This window comes from Vipera berus (genome assembly GCF_964194415.1).
Source record: "Vipera berus genome assembly, chromosome: 2".
Taxonomy (NCBI): Eukaryota; Metazoa; Chordata; class Lepidosauria; order Squamata; family Viperidae; genus Vipera; species Vipera berus.
In genome coordinates, this window is record NC_138203.1 from 262178959 (window position 1) to 262196244 (window position 17286).

The 17286-nt window shown below is 38.3% G+C and overlaps 1 protein-coding gene across 4 annotated transcripts in view; it reads right to left on the bottom strand.

Moving 5' to 3' along the window:
- The window catches only part of PRKAR2A (protein kinase cAMP-dependent type II regulatory subunit alpha), a 72764-nt gene that overhangs the window by 13997 nt on the left and 41481 nt on the right, over positions 1-17286 (bottom strand). For all 4 annotated transcript variants that reach the window (XR_014025175.1, XR_014025176.1, XM_081318106.1 and 1 more), the window contains exons 3-5: positions 8659-8711; positions 8186-8269; positions 581-687 (exon numbers count right to left, since the gene is read on the bottom strand). Coding sequence is in view for 2 of the 4 variants with exons in the window: in XM_081318106.1 (XP_081174232.1) it covers positions 581-687; positions 8186-8269; positions 8659-8711 (244 nt within the window). In the remaining 2 variants the exon portion in view is untranslated. The remainder of the gene's footprint in view (positions 1-580; positions 688-8185; positions 8270-8658; positions 8712-17286) is intronic.

A 17286-nucleotide genomic window follows, 5' to 3' on the forward strand; every position in this document is an offset into this window, starting at 1 on the left:
CCTGCCCAAACTTAGACAACTGAGTTGAGCTGAATTCTTCCAAATGTCACTTTATGTATAATTACAGTGGTCATTTTTACTATAATCCTCAAACTCACATTCATGACCATTTCAGTTTCACAGAAAGCTACAAACAAGCTTAAGAAGGTGTTCATTGTGAAAAGCAATCAGGACAGTAATACTTGAGAATGAACTAGCATAGCTATTTTTAACCCTTAAAAATAACCACATTTTTGTAAAACAAAAAATCTTTCTACTTGAAATACTGCTTTACAGAGATAAAATGGCTATGTGTGAAATGGACTAAAGTGTTTTTTAACCATTAACATCAATAAATAACTTCTATATATCAATATGGGCTTCTCGTATATAATTTTCAATTGATTTCTGCATTAAAAGATAATTAAAATTTTGTTCCTTTAATAAACTTTACAATCCTAACATGCTCTCCAAAGTCTGTCCTTTTTATCTGAAACTTAGAAAGTTCAGTTTCCTCATTTCTAGTTGGTTCAATTTAATTCAACATTTATGTCAGAAACATTTAAAAAACTTGTCACAGAGCAATACTTTCGCTCCTTACTCTTCAATGACATAAAAGTTGTCTCCATCATCTCCTTGGTCAATTACGTGTTCCTGAGGTTGTACTTTTCTTTCAAACATGGCATCCAAAACTTGTGACAATTGTTCCTGAAAGGATAAAAGCATTTCAATTAACATCTGTTATAATGACTAAGTCATGTTCATTTATATTGCCCCAAATACTCGTCTATGTCATGAGCTTTTTTAACTACAGAGAAGAGCGTTTTTGAATGGAGTGCCATCTCACTTGTTCATAAAGGCAAGAAACATACAAATCAAACTAAAAATAGACTTTTTAAGCTTTTCTATGTCAGAGAAAGCTACCTTCTGCTTTTAAGATCTTCTAACCCCAAAGAACAAATAGAAGTCTGCCATGTTAAAAAAGAAAAAAAAAAGCTGGGGAATCTCAAAGCTGATCGTGAAAACGGCAGCTACAATGCTACCGTTCTCGTGGTCAGCTTTGAGTGTGCTTTGCTCTTTTGAAATATTTTGAAAGTGTTTCAGGAAAGTGCAAGGCAATTGATAAACAGAGGGATGGTCTCCAAAAGATGAATAAGTTTTGGTTATATCATATTTAGCCATCTGTCTGGTGATTTTCACAATTCATAAGAGATATGCTTATGGAATTGAATTCTAGTTGATCAAAATGAGTAGGAAGCACTATTCTATACACCAAAGAAAGTCCCAGCCTGAGAAAGTGCCATTACACCATGAAAAGGCAGGAAGCACCATCTCTTGAAGGAGGGAGAGGGCAAGGGAAAGGTTCATGACAAATTATCCAAATTCCACAAGAGAAAAGGTGGGGGATATTTCCCTCAGGTCTTCCCCAAATCTATTTTAACAATCCAGAGAGACTGAGATATTACAAGATAGTCTCTGCAAAGAAACAGAAAAAGACCTAATGATACATCAATTCTGCCCTTTGAGGGCAGAACTTCCTAATCTTCTCTCAAAACTTCCTAATCAGTTCAAATGTCACTACAATAAAACCTAAGAAGATTATATCTTGGTGCATCAAAGTCTGCATCAAAGCCAGACTTGTTACTTCTCAGGAATGCATGTGGCAGCAAGCTTGGAAGGAACCAATAGGATGTATGATTTGTTTTTACTTCTACCAGGATTTCAAGATCTCAATCTACAAATCTTTAAATTTGCACATCAGCAGCATTTAGTTCTCTAGCAAAAATCTTTATTACGGTCAGCAGCCAATGCAAAGAAAAAAGAGATAATTACAATAAAATACCCGTGTACCTATAGATAAACAAACAGTTAAATTTAAGATAACATAAATATTACAGACATATCATCCATAAAACCTGTGGAGCTAATCTAGTTAACTCACCCTGTAAAAATGTCATCTATAAAACCTATCTACTTCATTTGCTACTTTATAATCCTTGGTTAGTTCATATAAAAATCAGTTAAGAGAAAATTGGGGAAGGAAATAACTTTACGGCATACATCACAGAAATAGATGAAACATAAAATTTTGCCTTACTATAGCCTGCTGATATATTTTATCTGTAAGGCACTTATATTTTTCTATGGCTTCAATGTAAAATCTCACCACTTGTGCCAAAGTATTAGGGTCTATGTCTTTTAGCATTAAATGAAGGTAACATTCTACGGATCTCCTTTGCAGCCTTTTAATAAGTGAAATCCTTCAGTGAGTGGCTTGCTAATAGAAGAGGCAGCTTAGAAGAATATGAATGTATTTAATTCTCTATAAGGTTTTTACGTGAAATGAAAGAATGATGATAGTCTAAAGGATAATGAATTAATATTTTCTGGCAGCAGATATTATCAGTCTAAATGTAGACTTTAAAATAGGCTGATTGGTGTTTTTTTAAAACTACTTTCTTTGGCAGATACTCCCTTTGAAGATTTTGAAAATAATTTAATAGAATCAAAGCCCAAGAGAAAGCTTCTTATCCTATTCCTTAAAATAAGAGAAAAAATTCAGCCTCTATATTAAGGATTATAGGAATGTCAATGTCCTATTGCAACAAAATGATTCCCTTACTAAGAGGGAAGGGGTTTTTTTCCAATTAACTGAAGTAGTCAGGTGATTTTTTTAAAAAAAAACAACCATCAAAATAAATTACTGTTTAAATCTCTGAGTTTTGGGATGTATAAATGTCCATTGAATATATTTAAAGTAAAACATTGCTTCAAGAAAGCCAATTTACTGCTTGAGTAACTGAAAACTTTATTGTTTAGATACATCCATAAGATATATGAACAGATATTTATTCTATCAGTGTTAAAATTAAAATATACCCATGTAACGTCTTCAGAGGATACTGAAGAAATCATCATAATGTAAGTTCAAGAGGAAAATATCTCAGTGTAAGCACTGAATATTTGTCAACAAAAAGCACATATTTTATTTTTTAAATTTTATTCCAAAAAGGCATTATGTATAATTTGCATATCAAATATGCAATACCTATCACTGTTTACAAGGTAAATTTTGTATGTGTTAATAATTTTATCTGCTGTGTTCTATGACTGTTGCCACCCAGAGTTGTTGAATAAGAGATGGACATATAAGATAGATGGTAAATAAATTTGATAGATAGATAGATAGATAGATAGATAGATAGATAGATAGATAGATAGATAGATAGATAGATAGATAGATAGATAGATAGATGACAGGGATGGATGGATGGATGGATGGATGGATGGATGGATGGATGGATGGATGGATGGATGGATGGAAGGAAGGATGGATGGATGGAAGGATGGAGTATACTGGGTGCAAGTGTAAAAATCAAGCCAGGTCTTATTTTTGGGATAGGTCTCATTTTTGCAGTAACACAGTAATAAAAAATATTCCAAATGGCTAGTTTTATTAAAAGACTTTTATTTAGTGGTGATTACCTGGAAACATTTCACAATATTGTGGATTAGAAAACTGTGATGGAGTTCTTTTTTTTTTTAATTGAAAAGTTTTAACATACAATTTTTCCCTTAAAAATCCCCCCTCCCCCTCCCTTCCCCCTCCCCCCCTTCCTCTCCCCCCTCCCCCCCCGACTTCCCAGAGCTAAATACAAGGTATATATAAAAAAAACAATCATAAACAACCATATACTAGCAACCATAAACTCTAAAATCTATCACTCTCTAGCTTATATAGGATAAAACAAACCTTAGTAATATTAAATATATATAAAAAAAACTAAGATAGAAAAAGAAAAAAAGAAAGAAGACTTATTCAAATATAAAACTTCTTAACCCTATACTTATTCTGGATAAACTCAAGCCATTTTCTCCCTTCCATAATATAGCGTTCTTGCAAGTAATCTTTCAAATAGGCCGAAATCTTCGCCATTTCAACCAGATCGGAAACCTTTGAAGTCCACTCTTCTATAGTCGGCAGTTCCTCTTTCTTCCAGTACTAACCTATCAAAAGTCTTGCTGCCGTAATTAAATTCAACATCAACTTAGTGTCCACAACTGTAACATCTGTAATTATTCCCAACAAACATCCCTCCGTTTAAAAATCTTCTGTATGTTCCACCAGACTTTTATCCGAAAAGCCTTAACCTTTTTACAAGTCCACCATATATGAAAATATATTGCGTCTTCATCACCGCACCTCCAACATTTAGGCTAATAATTCAGATACATACTTAGCGTTTTAAGATCTAAATACCATCTATAAAACATTTTGTAAAAATTCTCTCCTAGATTTCAAGCTTGTGTAAATTTTACATTCCTCACCCAAATCTTTTCCCACCTCCCACTACTTGGCTGTAAGTACGTTGTGAAAGTTCCATAGACTTCTGCTGATCTTGTTCTTTTATCTTTTTTGATCGTTTTAAAGCAGCACGCGTCACCCTCTGTTCTCTGGGATCATCCAAAGATGTTATAACTTGATCTCCTCCAGCACCATTCTCCTCTGTCTGTCCATCTTCAGCCTCTTGATGTTCTCCTTCTCCAGATCCCTTTGCAGCTTCCAAAAGTGTTAATGGGGTTGCTTTTAAAACATTATTGTAAAAATCACGCGCTTGCATCACAGTAACCAGACGGTACCTTTTACCTTCATGCATCACCATCAACCCAGCTGGGATCTCCCATCTGAACCTTATATCTCGTTGCTTGAGCACTTGCACAAGAAATGTAAAATCCTTCCTTCTCCTTAAAATCTTTGGAGGAATTTCTTTTAAAACCAGAACTTCTTGATCAGCAATCACAACTTTAGTATCATAGGCAGCTTGTATAACTTCATCTCTAATTTCCCTTTTTGCAAAATAAACCACCACATCTCTAGGCAACTTTCTCTGTCTAGCAATCCATGAGTTCACACGAAACACTTTATCCATGCCTCCTTTTATTTCAGATGCTGGCTGTTTCAATACCACTTCGAGAGCCTCAGAAACCAGCTGCTTTAGATCTTCCTTAATATTCTCCTTTAAACCTCTGATTCTAATAGCAAACTGCATCTGGAAATATTGAGCAAGACTCAATTCTCTATCCATTTTGTCTCTTAAATCTTCATTCTCCAATACTTTTGCTTCTAATATGGCATTCTTTTGAGTCAAATCTTCCACTTTTTCATCCAAATCTTCCACACATTCAGCCACTTTATACACTGAAGCCAAAATGTCTGCCTTCATCACACTGAACTTCTGTTCCATCCTCTCCTCCATTCTCTCCTCCAACTTCTCCAATTTCTCCTCCATCTGTGCAAATTTATCACCCATTGATTCCAAAATTACCTGGGTATGTTTTTCAAGAGCATCTTGTAAATCCTTCGATGTCAATACATCCGGAGGATGCAATGCCTGCAATGATGATTGTTGCACCGGAGAAGTTCCAGCACTCCGAAGAGTTTTAGGGGGAGGTTTAGCCGCCATCTTTTACTTTCAATTGTGACGCACTTTCACTTTAAGTTTAAAAAGTCCATCAAGCTCGAGAGTAAAATAAAATAATCCTCTTCACCTTTTCCTCTTGTACCGCTCTGCCTGCTCTTTTTATTCCATAGTCCTTCCTTCAGGCAGGGGTGGTCGCAGACGCCTGGCTCTGCTCCATGAAATCAGGAGCAGAGGCGCTGGCCAGCTGGGAGCGACCCAGGCTACGGGGGAGTTCGATCCTTCAGCCGCCCAAGCTGCAAGCTCAGGCGGCCCCGGAGAACTCGACCCCTACCTGGGGCCTCACCCCCTCCTCTTCTCCCGAGGAGGGGGCTTCAAATTCGCCCGAACAGCTGATCGGCGCTGTTTCGGGCGAAAATCACTCAGCTGAGCCGCGGGCAGCCCGGGAAGGCTGTCTCCGGCGCCGCACAGCCACCGGAAGTCCAACTGTGATGGAGTTCTTGAGTTCAGGTAAGACAGTTAGAATAAGAAACTCAGAATAATTTTGCCTTAATTCTTGGGGAGTACTTTGGTTTTCAAGACTATTACATTACCCTACTAGCAACAAAGATATTTCCAAAAAAATCCAAGTAAATTACACTTTTCATTCATACTGATCTTTACATTCATTGTCCTGAATGTCACCAGATTTTACCATTATTACCTTTTCAATTACTAAAACCTAAAATGCTGCAGAACATGCTAAAAACAGAAGCGATTAAGTGAGAAATGTCTAAGAACCATGAAATAAATTTGCCAGCATCTTCTAAGACAGGGCTTTTCAACCAGTGGTACGGGTACCACCTGTGGTACATTGTCACCTGCCAGGTGGTACGCAACCATCCTAGAAAACTAGCGGGGGAGGGGAATGAGCTGAACCGGTGGCAGCACCGCATAAGCCTGAGCGAGAGATGGCTGGAGCTGCAGGGTGCTGATCCTGGCGCTTCTGCTGAGCCCAGAAGCACCAATCAGCTGGAATGTACTGTCACAGTGTCCCAGGGTCATGTGAAGTGAGCAAAGCCTGCTGCAACCACCCAGCAGAGAGGGGGGGGAATAAAAACCAAACACCCCCCACCCCACCCCCGCTGCCAAGCCTCAACAGAAATGCTCACAACAATGAAAACCTCAGACAGGAGGAAGAGCGCTGTTGGGCGGGCAGGCAGGTGTCTTGGTCGGGTGTGGCTTGGGGGGCACTTTTTCGGTGCCATTGTAACTTTGAATAGTCACTAAGCAAACTGTTGTAAGTCAAGGACTACCTGTACTTCATCACTTTTTCCCCTTTTGGGTTTTTGACACCTTGCTAGGCGACTGGTGGTACTCAGATGTTGCCATACCCTAAAAGTGGTACAATGGGTGAAAAGGTTGAAAAGCCCTGTTCTAAGAGAAGCAGGTGGAGGTTGGAAAGGTTAAAGACTATAGTACTTCAGAGGGAAAACAGCTCTTCCTTATTCAAATCCCATCAACGGAGCTTTATCACAATAGATTTACCAGTGTTCATGCAGTCCTTCTGAATCTTTACTAAAAGAATGCAAATTGTAACTAGGCAACCTGTAGCAAATCACTGTTAATAAACCTCAAGAACTAAAGGAGTAATAGTTTTAGAAAATTTGTATTCATATTTGCTAATTACTGTCAAGTAGTAGAACATGGCAACAGAAGAGAATAAAAATGTTCAGATCATTTTATAGCAAAGCCAAATACATAATCTTCATTAGCAATATCCCTGGCAGATGACACTTCAGGTTTTTTAAAAAGAACATTTTTGGTAAAGTGATGGGCAACATTTTCATGACTGGATGATAATTTCAATATTTCTTAATTTCTATTCTATTTATTTTCCTTATATTATCCATGCCTTTAAAAATGACTGGATTGAAGGGAATTTAGTATAAGGTAATAAAGCTATTTACTCTAAAGCTTATTTATACTTTATTTAATTTGTGAAAGGAAAAGGTGGCAACAGCTGCAACCAATGCTCAATATTACAATATGGATAGGTTAAAAAAACACTTCAGCTAAAAATTTCCTAGTCTAAATCAAGATATACAGAGTGGATACAGTATCAACCACAGCCCCCAAAATAATTGCTAAGCCCATGAAATAGCTGCATGTCCTAGAGCAGGGGTGTCAAACAGCCGGCCCGCGGGCGGGATGCGTCATCCAGAAGCCGCACCCACCCCATTGCCGGCAATGGAGAAAAAGCTCCAATATGTCACGCGATGTCATGTGACGTCGCAAGTTTGACACATCTGTCCTAGAGTCTCTCTAGGAAGCAGGATAATCATATTAATAAATAAATGCCTTGCATCACAATTCTTAAAATTAAATAATCTGAGCACCCTAATTATATAATTATAGAAACTAAGAATAAACTAATTAATAATTCTGCCTTGCTGAAGAGGAACAAGCCAGATTCCTGGATCTAGGCAACAGTGAACAAGAAAGATTAGTCAAAACAGTAACTCCTTTCTAAATAAGCTAAAATTCTTTAAAAATCTGGTATTTCATAAACCTCTGACTAATGTATTAAAGTTAAATGTTAAATTCTCTTCCTTTTGTACTGATTGTTACAAATTAAATATTCTAAAATAGGAATATTTTGAAATAACTAAGTAACTCAATTTCACCCACATGCTATAGCCACACATGTAATAAATCAACATGAGCCTGTATTTATATATTTTATGCTTTGAATCTTCAAGATGAAAGGCCAAAATAAAACAGTAAATATAGGTCAAGCTAATTACCTGATCTAGGTTTTTGAAGAAGAGAATATCTTTACAGGCTTCCTGCAATCTGCATCTCTGCTCATCTGTTTTTGGATGAACTACCTAAAAAAAGAAAAACCACAAAGTGGTTTAAACATCTAAACATCAATACATTTTAGGATAAACGTGCTTGGGGTTATAATTCTGAAAATAGTTAGGGATAACATTTTGAAAATGTTTTAACTGTAACAGGGAAGAGTTTTCACATTACTTCAGTAAAGAAGTAAGAAAGGAAAGATCTGGCTCCAATATTTTACTAATTAATAATATCCAGTTGGAAAGCCTTCAGGAACAATTTTGAGAATACTTTTATGTTCACTCAAACATCATAACAAAGAACAAGTGCTGCTACTTCATCCATCACTTTAGTTTGTAACTTCACACAAGGAACAGGATAAAATAAATTGCTCTTTGCATGTAACACAAAATATAGTGTGTTCAATCTTGCTTACCCTTGGCTCTGTATCTTCGTCCTCTTCATCTGGGTTGAAGGCTTCCGCACAGACTTGAAAAAGAAATATTTGTTATTCTTTAACAGGGTTGACATACATAGAGAGGCAAGAACTCTGCACGGATATATTAATTAGTGCCATCTTTAAGTTCCCAAATAATATAAACAGTGTAAAAGATTTAATACTTTAACTCTGATGGTTCAGACACTTTAACCATTCATTCAGGAAGAAAAATAGTTCAGTATAATCTATAATGAAGTGAAACATTTGCGCTCAAAATTTCAGGAGCTTAACATATATTTAAAAAGGCAAAGAAGTTCTATACCAAGATTATGCTAAAAGATTATCTGAACAGAATACAAGTTAATAATTATTTGCTACAATGTAATCTAATCTAGGAACTTCCCAAAGAAAAGCAGAGGAATATTTTACATACATCAATAAATAACATCTTGGACTTTGGACAAATGTATAAAATTGACATTGATGTACAGTGTACAGTGTCCAAGATCCACGTATTTCCCCTTTTTTTGCATTTGGTTATTGTACAATAACCGAATGCAAAAAAAGGGGGAAATACGTGGATAAAACTATTCAATTTGCTTCCTCAATAGGTAGCACAGAAGCCTGTAAGCTTGATCAGCAAACTCATCTGGAATTCTGAAAGTATGTTATGAACAGCTTCATAAAATGATTGCCATGGTGAATGTCATCAATTACTGTTGGCTTTAAAGTGTTTTTTGCTAAATAATAATAATAATAATAATAATAATAATAATAATAATAACAACAACAACAACAACAACAACAACAACAACAACAACAACAACAACAACAACAACAACAACAGCAGCAGCAGCAGCAGCAGCAGCAGCAGCAGCAGCAGCCATTTGGAACACAACACGCCAGATATCACAGTTGTAGAGAACCGAAGCGTACAGCTGATTGATATCACTGTACCAGGAGATGCCAGAGTCAAAGAAAAAGAACTGGGGAAAATTACGAAATACCGCGACTTGGCCATCAAAACTGCGCAATTATGGATGAAACGCGTAACAGTGATACCCATTGTCATCGGGGCACTGGGAACTATGTCCAAAAACTTTGCAAAATACATCAAGAAATTGCAGCTTCCTGCAATAACTTCAGCAAAGCTACAAAAAACTGCGCTACTCGGAACATCTTACATTTTAAGGAGATACCTGGTTGATACCTAGGATGCTGGAAGCAACCCATGTCAGCCATTAGTGCCAGTCAATTTGAGTGTTCAGTTGACTGAGTTTCATGTTTTATGAATAAGTTTTATAACAATAATGACAATAATGATAATAATAAAGGTAGAAAGGTAGATAATAGAAAGGTAGATAATAGAATCCAGATATATATATGTTCAACCAGAATTAAACCCTATTGAATTCAACGAAATTTATTCTCTTGTATATTTCAGTCTAATGGACCTCCAGAGTAACAGTCTAGTAATATCTAGATTTCAGCTTCCCGCAGTCCGATTTAAAAAAAAAAGAGAGAGAAAATCTTAAAACCACTTTGTGTACTTCAAAAAAAATGTGATTATAACTTTGTAAAAACAAACTAAAGACAAAATATAATTAGGAAACCATGTTAAAATATTAAGATAATCAATTCATACATTGTAGCTGATTATAACTAGATTCTAGATAAAAAATACTTATTACAGATTAATATGAAATGCATCACAATTACACAAAAGTGGAGAACCACATATCGTATGAGAGCAAAATCCAGCTTTTGATCTATTCTAGCAGGGCAGGTAATGTTGGGATTTAGCCAAAGGATTACAGCAAGGCCCTCTCTTACGATCCACTTCTCTTTGAGTGGACAGGTACCCTCTGTTCTTCATACTGCCTATCATGGAGAAAATACTTTAGGGCAGACATGTCAAACACAAGGCCCGGGGGCCAGATCCGGCCCGCGAAGTGGTTTCATGCGGCCTGCAAAGCCATCCTGGAAACAGTGAGGGAACGGCCCCCACTGCCTTGGCCCTGGCCCAGAGACCCTCATATCTGTCCCACTCCTGCCCAGGCCTCCATAGGCACCCTTGATGCGAACGACGTAGAGCTTGGCCATGCCCACCCAGTAGGCCATACGCACTCTAGCCATGCCCACCCAGTAGGCCACACCCACCCAGGCCACACCCACCCGGCCCCCTGAGGGCAACTGCAATGCTGATGTGGCCCTCAATGAAATTGAGTTTGACACCCCTGCTTTAGGGCAAACCAGGAGTCAACAATTTCTGCTTCACCCTATATTTGTAGTTATACAAAATTCATTGTAGACTTTCCCTATGGAGAGAAGATGTTCAGGAGACAAATAAGCAAAATACACCCTAAAAATCCTTGATTGGGGAAAGTGTAAAATGCCTCTAAAATGGTCTGTTTGCTTAACAAGGTAGCAAAAGAGCAACTAGCAATAAGAAAAATAACCACTTTGAGCTTGAGTGGATCATCCTAATGGGCCAAACTAGTCCCACAAGTTAAGTTCCATTCCTGCCATGTAACAAGTTGGTAATAATTCACTTAACTTGTTTTTGAAAATATGTAACATTATTAACCACCACTTCAATTAAACAAAACATTTGGCAAAGTTTCCCATAAGGTTTGGGTAGAAAATATGGTAAAATGTAGGCTGAACTATGATATCAATTAAAGCAGTGGTCCCTAACCTTTGCAGCTTAGCGGCCAGGCTGGAGGGGGGTAAGAGACGGGAACTGGACCGTGCAAGCAACGGGGTCAGTGCACATGTGCATGCAAATGCAGCTCAACTGCACATGCGTGTGCGCACTGGCCAGCCTCTCACGCTACCTGGTTTGAATAGGCCACAGCCCAGTAGTGGATTGCAGCCCAGGGGTTAGGGACCCTGAATTATAGCTATATGAATGTTTGACAATGTGTCCATGTCAAGACTGTCAAAAGCAAAAAGAGGTATTACACGGTTTGGGTGGATGCAATTCTGGGCCTTGCATTTTAGGAAGGACACTAGTATGCAGCATGACCAAACGAGAACCATCAAGATGATGAGCCTAGGAAAACTGGATGAGAAATAATTGCTGTCACCAAGTACTTTTAGCCTTGGAGAAGAGAAGACTGCAGGGAGACATGATAGCTGTCTTCAAGAAACTGAAGGTCTATTGTGTAGAAGAAGAGTTTTATTTTATTTTATTTCTCAGGTTGCAGAACCTGCTAGTTTAAAACAAAAAATAAACCTTGGAATCCCTGATCTGTAAAATAGTAGGTGTGGTGTTTTTGCGGAGAAAACAAGCCTTGCCCTTTCTGTTGCTCCATCAACACTCACAAGACACAGTTTTGGGGGAAAAATGGGTATAAAATAGGGCAGAATTGTTCAGAGTTGTTTCAAGGGGGGGAAAAAAGAGGTGAGTTTAAATTACACAAATTTTGACTGATATCAGGAACAATACCTAATGCAGCTCTTCAGCAATGAAACAGACTGCCTCAGAAGGTTGGCAGAATCCTTTACTGCAGATATTTAAAAAGAAACTGTCTGGGCCATCTATCAGAAAGCTGCAGTGATTTGGGTTAGAATCAGATCCTTTCCAAGGTTTATATTCAATGATTTTGCAAAAAGAAGCCTTTTTTGACCCAGAAAAAAAGAGAAATGAAGCACATCACATGCTATGAACAGACACACTCAACACAATATATGAATAAAATTAGTACAGTATTTGAAGATAATTATCTGTCCTGGACAAAATACTCCTGACATACAGGACCCTTTTTCTGACCAAGAAAGAATGTGGTTCTCTTTTGGACTTCATAAATCTAAAGATGTTCTAAGAATAACCAGGATTAAATTTGTTAAATAAACAAATAAAAAATATTATTGTTTCGACCTTATTCTCTTCCAATTCTGTACATCCTTTCTGACAACCATGGACTATTAAGAATTAGAACATAGAACACAGAATATCAGAGTTGGAAGGTCATCTAGTCCCACTCCCTGTACAAACAGGAGAGTCTACAGTTTCAGACAAGTTGTTGTCCAGTCTGTTCTTGAAAGCTTCCAATGATGGAGCACCCACAATTTTACAACAACAGTATTTTATTCTATAGTCTAACTGTATGAAAGTCTTGACAGGTTGCCCACAACTAGATAAGCTTGGGAAGAATAAGAAAAGGAAGTCAATTTCTAAAAATCTGTAATAGATCTGACAATTCCACAAATGTGTAAATAATTTGAGAGGTAACTATATAGCCATAGCTCACTGGCAAATTCAGCAAGACTGTAAATATTAAAACTGTTGTTCTGCTATGAGGATGCTGGTTTTCCAATGACAAAACTAGACAGAATCACTTCTAAGAAAGGGATGAGGAATCCGCTTCAGGTGATTTTGGATTTAATACAAGGGAAGTATTACTATTTTTTTAGCTAGTCATAGGTTCAGCAGTTAATGCAGATTAACATAAACTATTGTTCTAAAGCTAAAATGCAAATAACAGAAACATAATGAGATTATGCAACAACACTTAAGAAAAAGAGAGACATTTACAGAAATTTGAAGATTCTAAAATAAACTACATTCATGAAAAGCATCCACAAAACTTCTCCATGTATAAATAAGTTTATACATGTTCCTTTGAGTAGAATAGAATAGAGCTGGAAGGGACCTTGGAGGTCTTCTAGTCCAGCCCCCTGCTCACGCAGGAGAACCTATACCAGGGGTCAGCAACCTGAAACAGTGAAAGAGCCACTCGGAACCGGTTCCCTCACAAAATGAAGAACTGGGAGCCGCAAAAAATATGTGTGCATGCGCATACATGCAAGCATACGCAGAACAGGGTTTGACTGAAGAGTGGAGCCAAGGCGAGATATGTACCTACCCTGCATATTTGAATTGATTGGTTGAACTTTTTTAGTCCCACTTTTTTTTTTTTGACTGCACATGGCAGAGGACTGGGAGCCGCAGGAGATGGCTGAAAGAGCCGCATGCGGCTCCGGAGCCGCGGGACCTATACCATTTCAGACAAGTGACTGTCTAGTGACTAGTCTCTTCTTAAGAATCTCCAGTGATGGAGCACCCACAATTTCTGAAGGCAAGCTGTCCCACTGGTTAATTGTCCTCACTGTTAGGAAGTTTCTCCTTAATTCCAAGTTGCTTCTGTCTTTCATCAGTTTCCAACCATTGTTTCTTGTCCTCCCCTCTGGTGCTTCAAAGAATAATTTGATCCCCTCTTCTTTGTGGCAGCCCCTCAAATACTGGAATACTGCTTTCACGTCTCCCCTGTTTCTTCTTTTCTTTAGACTAGCCAAACCCAAATCCTGCAGCCGATCTTCATGTTTTAGTCTTCAGGCCTTTGATCATTTTATTTGCTCTTCTCTGAACTTTTTCCAAAGTCTCAACATCTTTTTTGTAGTATGGTGACCAACATTGGTTGCAGCATTCTAGGTGTGGTCTCAGTAGGGTTTTATAAAGTGGTATTAATACTTCACGTGATCTTGATTCTATGCCTCTGTTTATACAATCCAGGATTGTATTAGCTTTTTTGGTTGCTGCTGCATACTGCTGGCTCATAGACAAGTGATCGTCCACTAGATGTCAATGCTGCTAACATAGGATGTTTTTGCATTGAGAACAGACGGAAATGTAGCCATCTTTTCCCTTTCACTTTTAGAGTTAGATGATGCTGGGGGGGGATGTGAATGAGAGTCCAGCTAGACATAAAAACACTAAACCTAGCATGAGAATCAAGGTTATTGAGCCCAGAGTTGATAAAGAATTGGTGAGCTGGAGAGGAAGCCCGTGCTTCAAGCTAATTGGGGAATGTGATTTATGACTGTTAATTGGAGGAGGGAATTGTGCTTTGATACTATGTACCAAGGGGAGGGGAATTCAGTTTTAGGCTTTGATTATGTTAGTGTCAATATTATGCTACTTGAATAAAAGATCCTTTAAGGTAAACAATGTCTTGAAGTTCTTTTCAAGAGTTTCATTTATCGGAACCATGACACTAGGACTCCAAGGTCCCTCTCACAGTTACATTTTTTGAGCCAGGTCTCACCTAATCTGTACTTATACCTTTGGTTTTTTTCTGCCTAAATGTAAATGTGCTTTCTCCACATTAAAGTTCATTTTGTTGGATAGGGCCAGTTGTTCAAGTCTGTCAAGATCTTTTTGGATCTTGAGCTTGTCATCTGGGGTATTGTCTATTCCTGCCAGTTTGGTGTCATCTGCAAATTTGATGAGTTCCCCTTATCAAAGTCATTTATGAAGATATTGAAGAGTACTGGGCCTAAGACGAAGCTTTGTGGTACCCCACTGCTTACTTCTCTCCATGTGGATGTAGTACCATTGAGGACTACTCGTTTAGTAGGAAAACCAGGCTCAAGGTTGACTCAGCCTTCCATCCTTCCGAGGTAGGTAAAATGAGGACCCAGATTGTTGGGGGCAATAAGCTGACTTTGTAATAATGCCGCTTGGGGGAGGGCGAAAGCCCTAATAAGCAGGCATATACATAGAATGAAGGCTATTGCTAAGCACATTTGATTTGTGCTTAGATTGTAAGCCGCCCTGAGTCTTCGGAGAAGGGCGGGATATAAATGGGATTAAAATAAAAATAAAATAAATAAAGAAAAAATTAAAAGTGATAGGCTTCATTAAAAAGTGGCACTAGGATTTAGATTTCTCCTAACAATTACAGCATGCTAAATCAAATGAAAGTGCACCCATTAAAAGCTCACAGGTGTGTATCTTCTTACATCTTTATATGATATATGGTGACTGCCCTGAGCTAATGGTATATACTGCTGAAATAATCACAAGACAACATGATGCTAGCTGAAACTGAAATTATCCAGGTTTTTGATATTTTATTAATGAAAGAGCATTGCTCAAGTCATTTTCCTGGGTAAAACACCACATATTAAGCTATTTTTATGAACTACTCCCTACATTATAGATTTAGCCAAGGCAAACATAATCCCCTTCCAAAATATCTGAGCTGCCATGACATGGGGACTCACTTTTATTAAGAGGTTGTATTTTATTCTTTTATGTAAACTAGAATTCTCAACACATCAATTAAATCACAGCAGGCACTTTTTTGGCTGCTTCCTCTAATCCCTCCCAGTATGACTTTTCCATTCCAGCTTAGCTTCACATTTTCTCTGAGTAGGAGACCATACTTTCAAACAGTATGGCAGTCACAGAAGATTTTAATTTTTAAAAATGCCAATAAGGTTTAAATAGACCCAAACATATTCTTGGGAAAAAGATGATGCTAAATGATAGCAACTTCTCATTTTAAAAAAAAAGTTATATAAGATGGGGAATTATCTGGCAAGTATGAAGTGAAGTATAACAGCAGACAACATATTTTGTTGTTGTTGTTGTTGTTGTTAGTTGCGAAGTCGTGTCCGACCCATCGCGACCCTATGGACAATGTTCCTCCAGGCCTTCCTGTCCTCTACCATCTTCTGGAGTCCATCTAAGCTCACGCCTACTGCTTCAATGACTCCATCCAGCCACCTCATTCTCTGTCGTCCCCTTCTTCTCTTGCCCTCAATCTTTCCCAGCATTAGGCTCTTCTCCAGTGAGTCCTTCCTTCTCATTAGGTGGCCAAAGTATTTGAGTTTTAGCTTCAGGATCTGGCCTTCTAAAGAGCAGTCAGGGTTGATCTCCTCTAGGACTGACCGGTTTGATCGCCTTGCAGTCCAAGGAACTCGCAGGAGTCTTCTCCAGCACCATAGTTCAAAGGCTTCAATTCTTTGGCGCTCAGCCTTTCTTATGGTCCAGCTTTCACTGCCATACATTGCAACTGGGAAGACCATAGCCTTGACTATACGCACTTTTGTTGACAGGGTGGTGTCTCTGCTTTTTAGTGTGCTGTCTAGATTTGCCATGGCTTTCCTCCCAAGGAGCAAGCGTCTTTTAATTTCTTGGCTACAGTCCCCATCTGCAGTGATCTTGGAGCCCAGGAAAATAAAATCTGTCACTACCTCCATTTCTTCCCCATCTATTTGCCAGGAATTGAGAGGGCCGGATGCCATGATCTTGGTTTTCTTAATGTTTAGTTTCAACCCAAGTTTTGCACTCTCCTTCTTCACCCGCAACAAGAGGCTCTTTAGTTCTTCTTCACTTTCTGCCATTAGAGTGGTATCATCTGCATATCTTAGGTTGTTGATGTTTCTTCCGGCAATCTTAATTCCAACTTTTGATTCATCTAGCCCTGCCTTTCTCATGATGTGCTCTGCATATAAGTTAAATAGGCAAGGCGACAGTATACAGCCTTGCCGGACTCCTTTCCCAATTTTGAACCAATCAGTGGTTCCGTGTCCAGTTCTCACTGTTGCTTCTTGGCCCGCATATAGATTTCTCAAGAGACAAATAAGATGGTCTGGTATGCCCATCTCTTTAAGGACTTGCCAGAGTTTGTTATGATCCACACAATCAAAGGCTTTAGCATAGTCAATGAAGCAGAAGTAGATGTTTTTCTGGAACTCTCTAGCTTTCTCCATGATCCAGCGTATGTTAGCAATTTGATCTCTAGTTCCTCTGCCTCTTCGAAATCCTGCCTGTACTTCTGGTAGTTCTCGATCCACATACTGCTGGAGTCTAGTTTGTAGAATTTTAAGCAT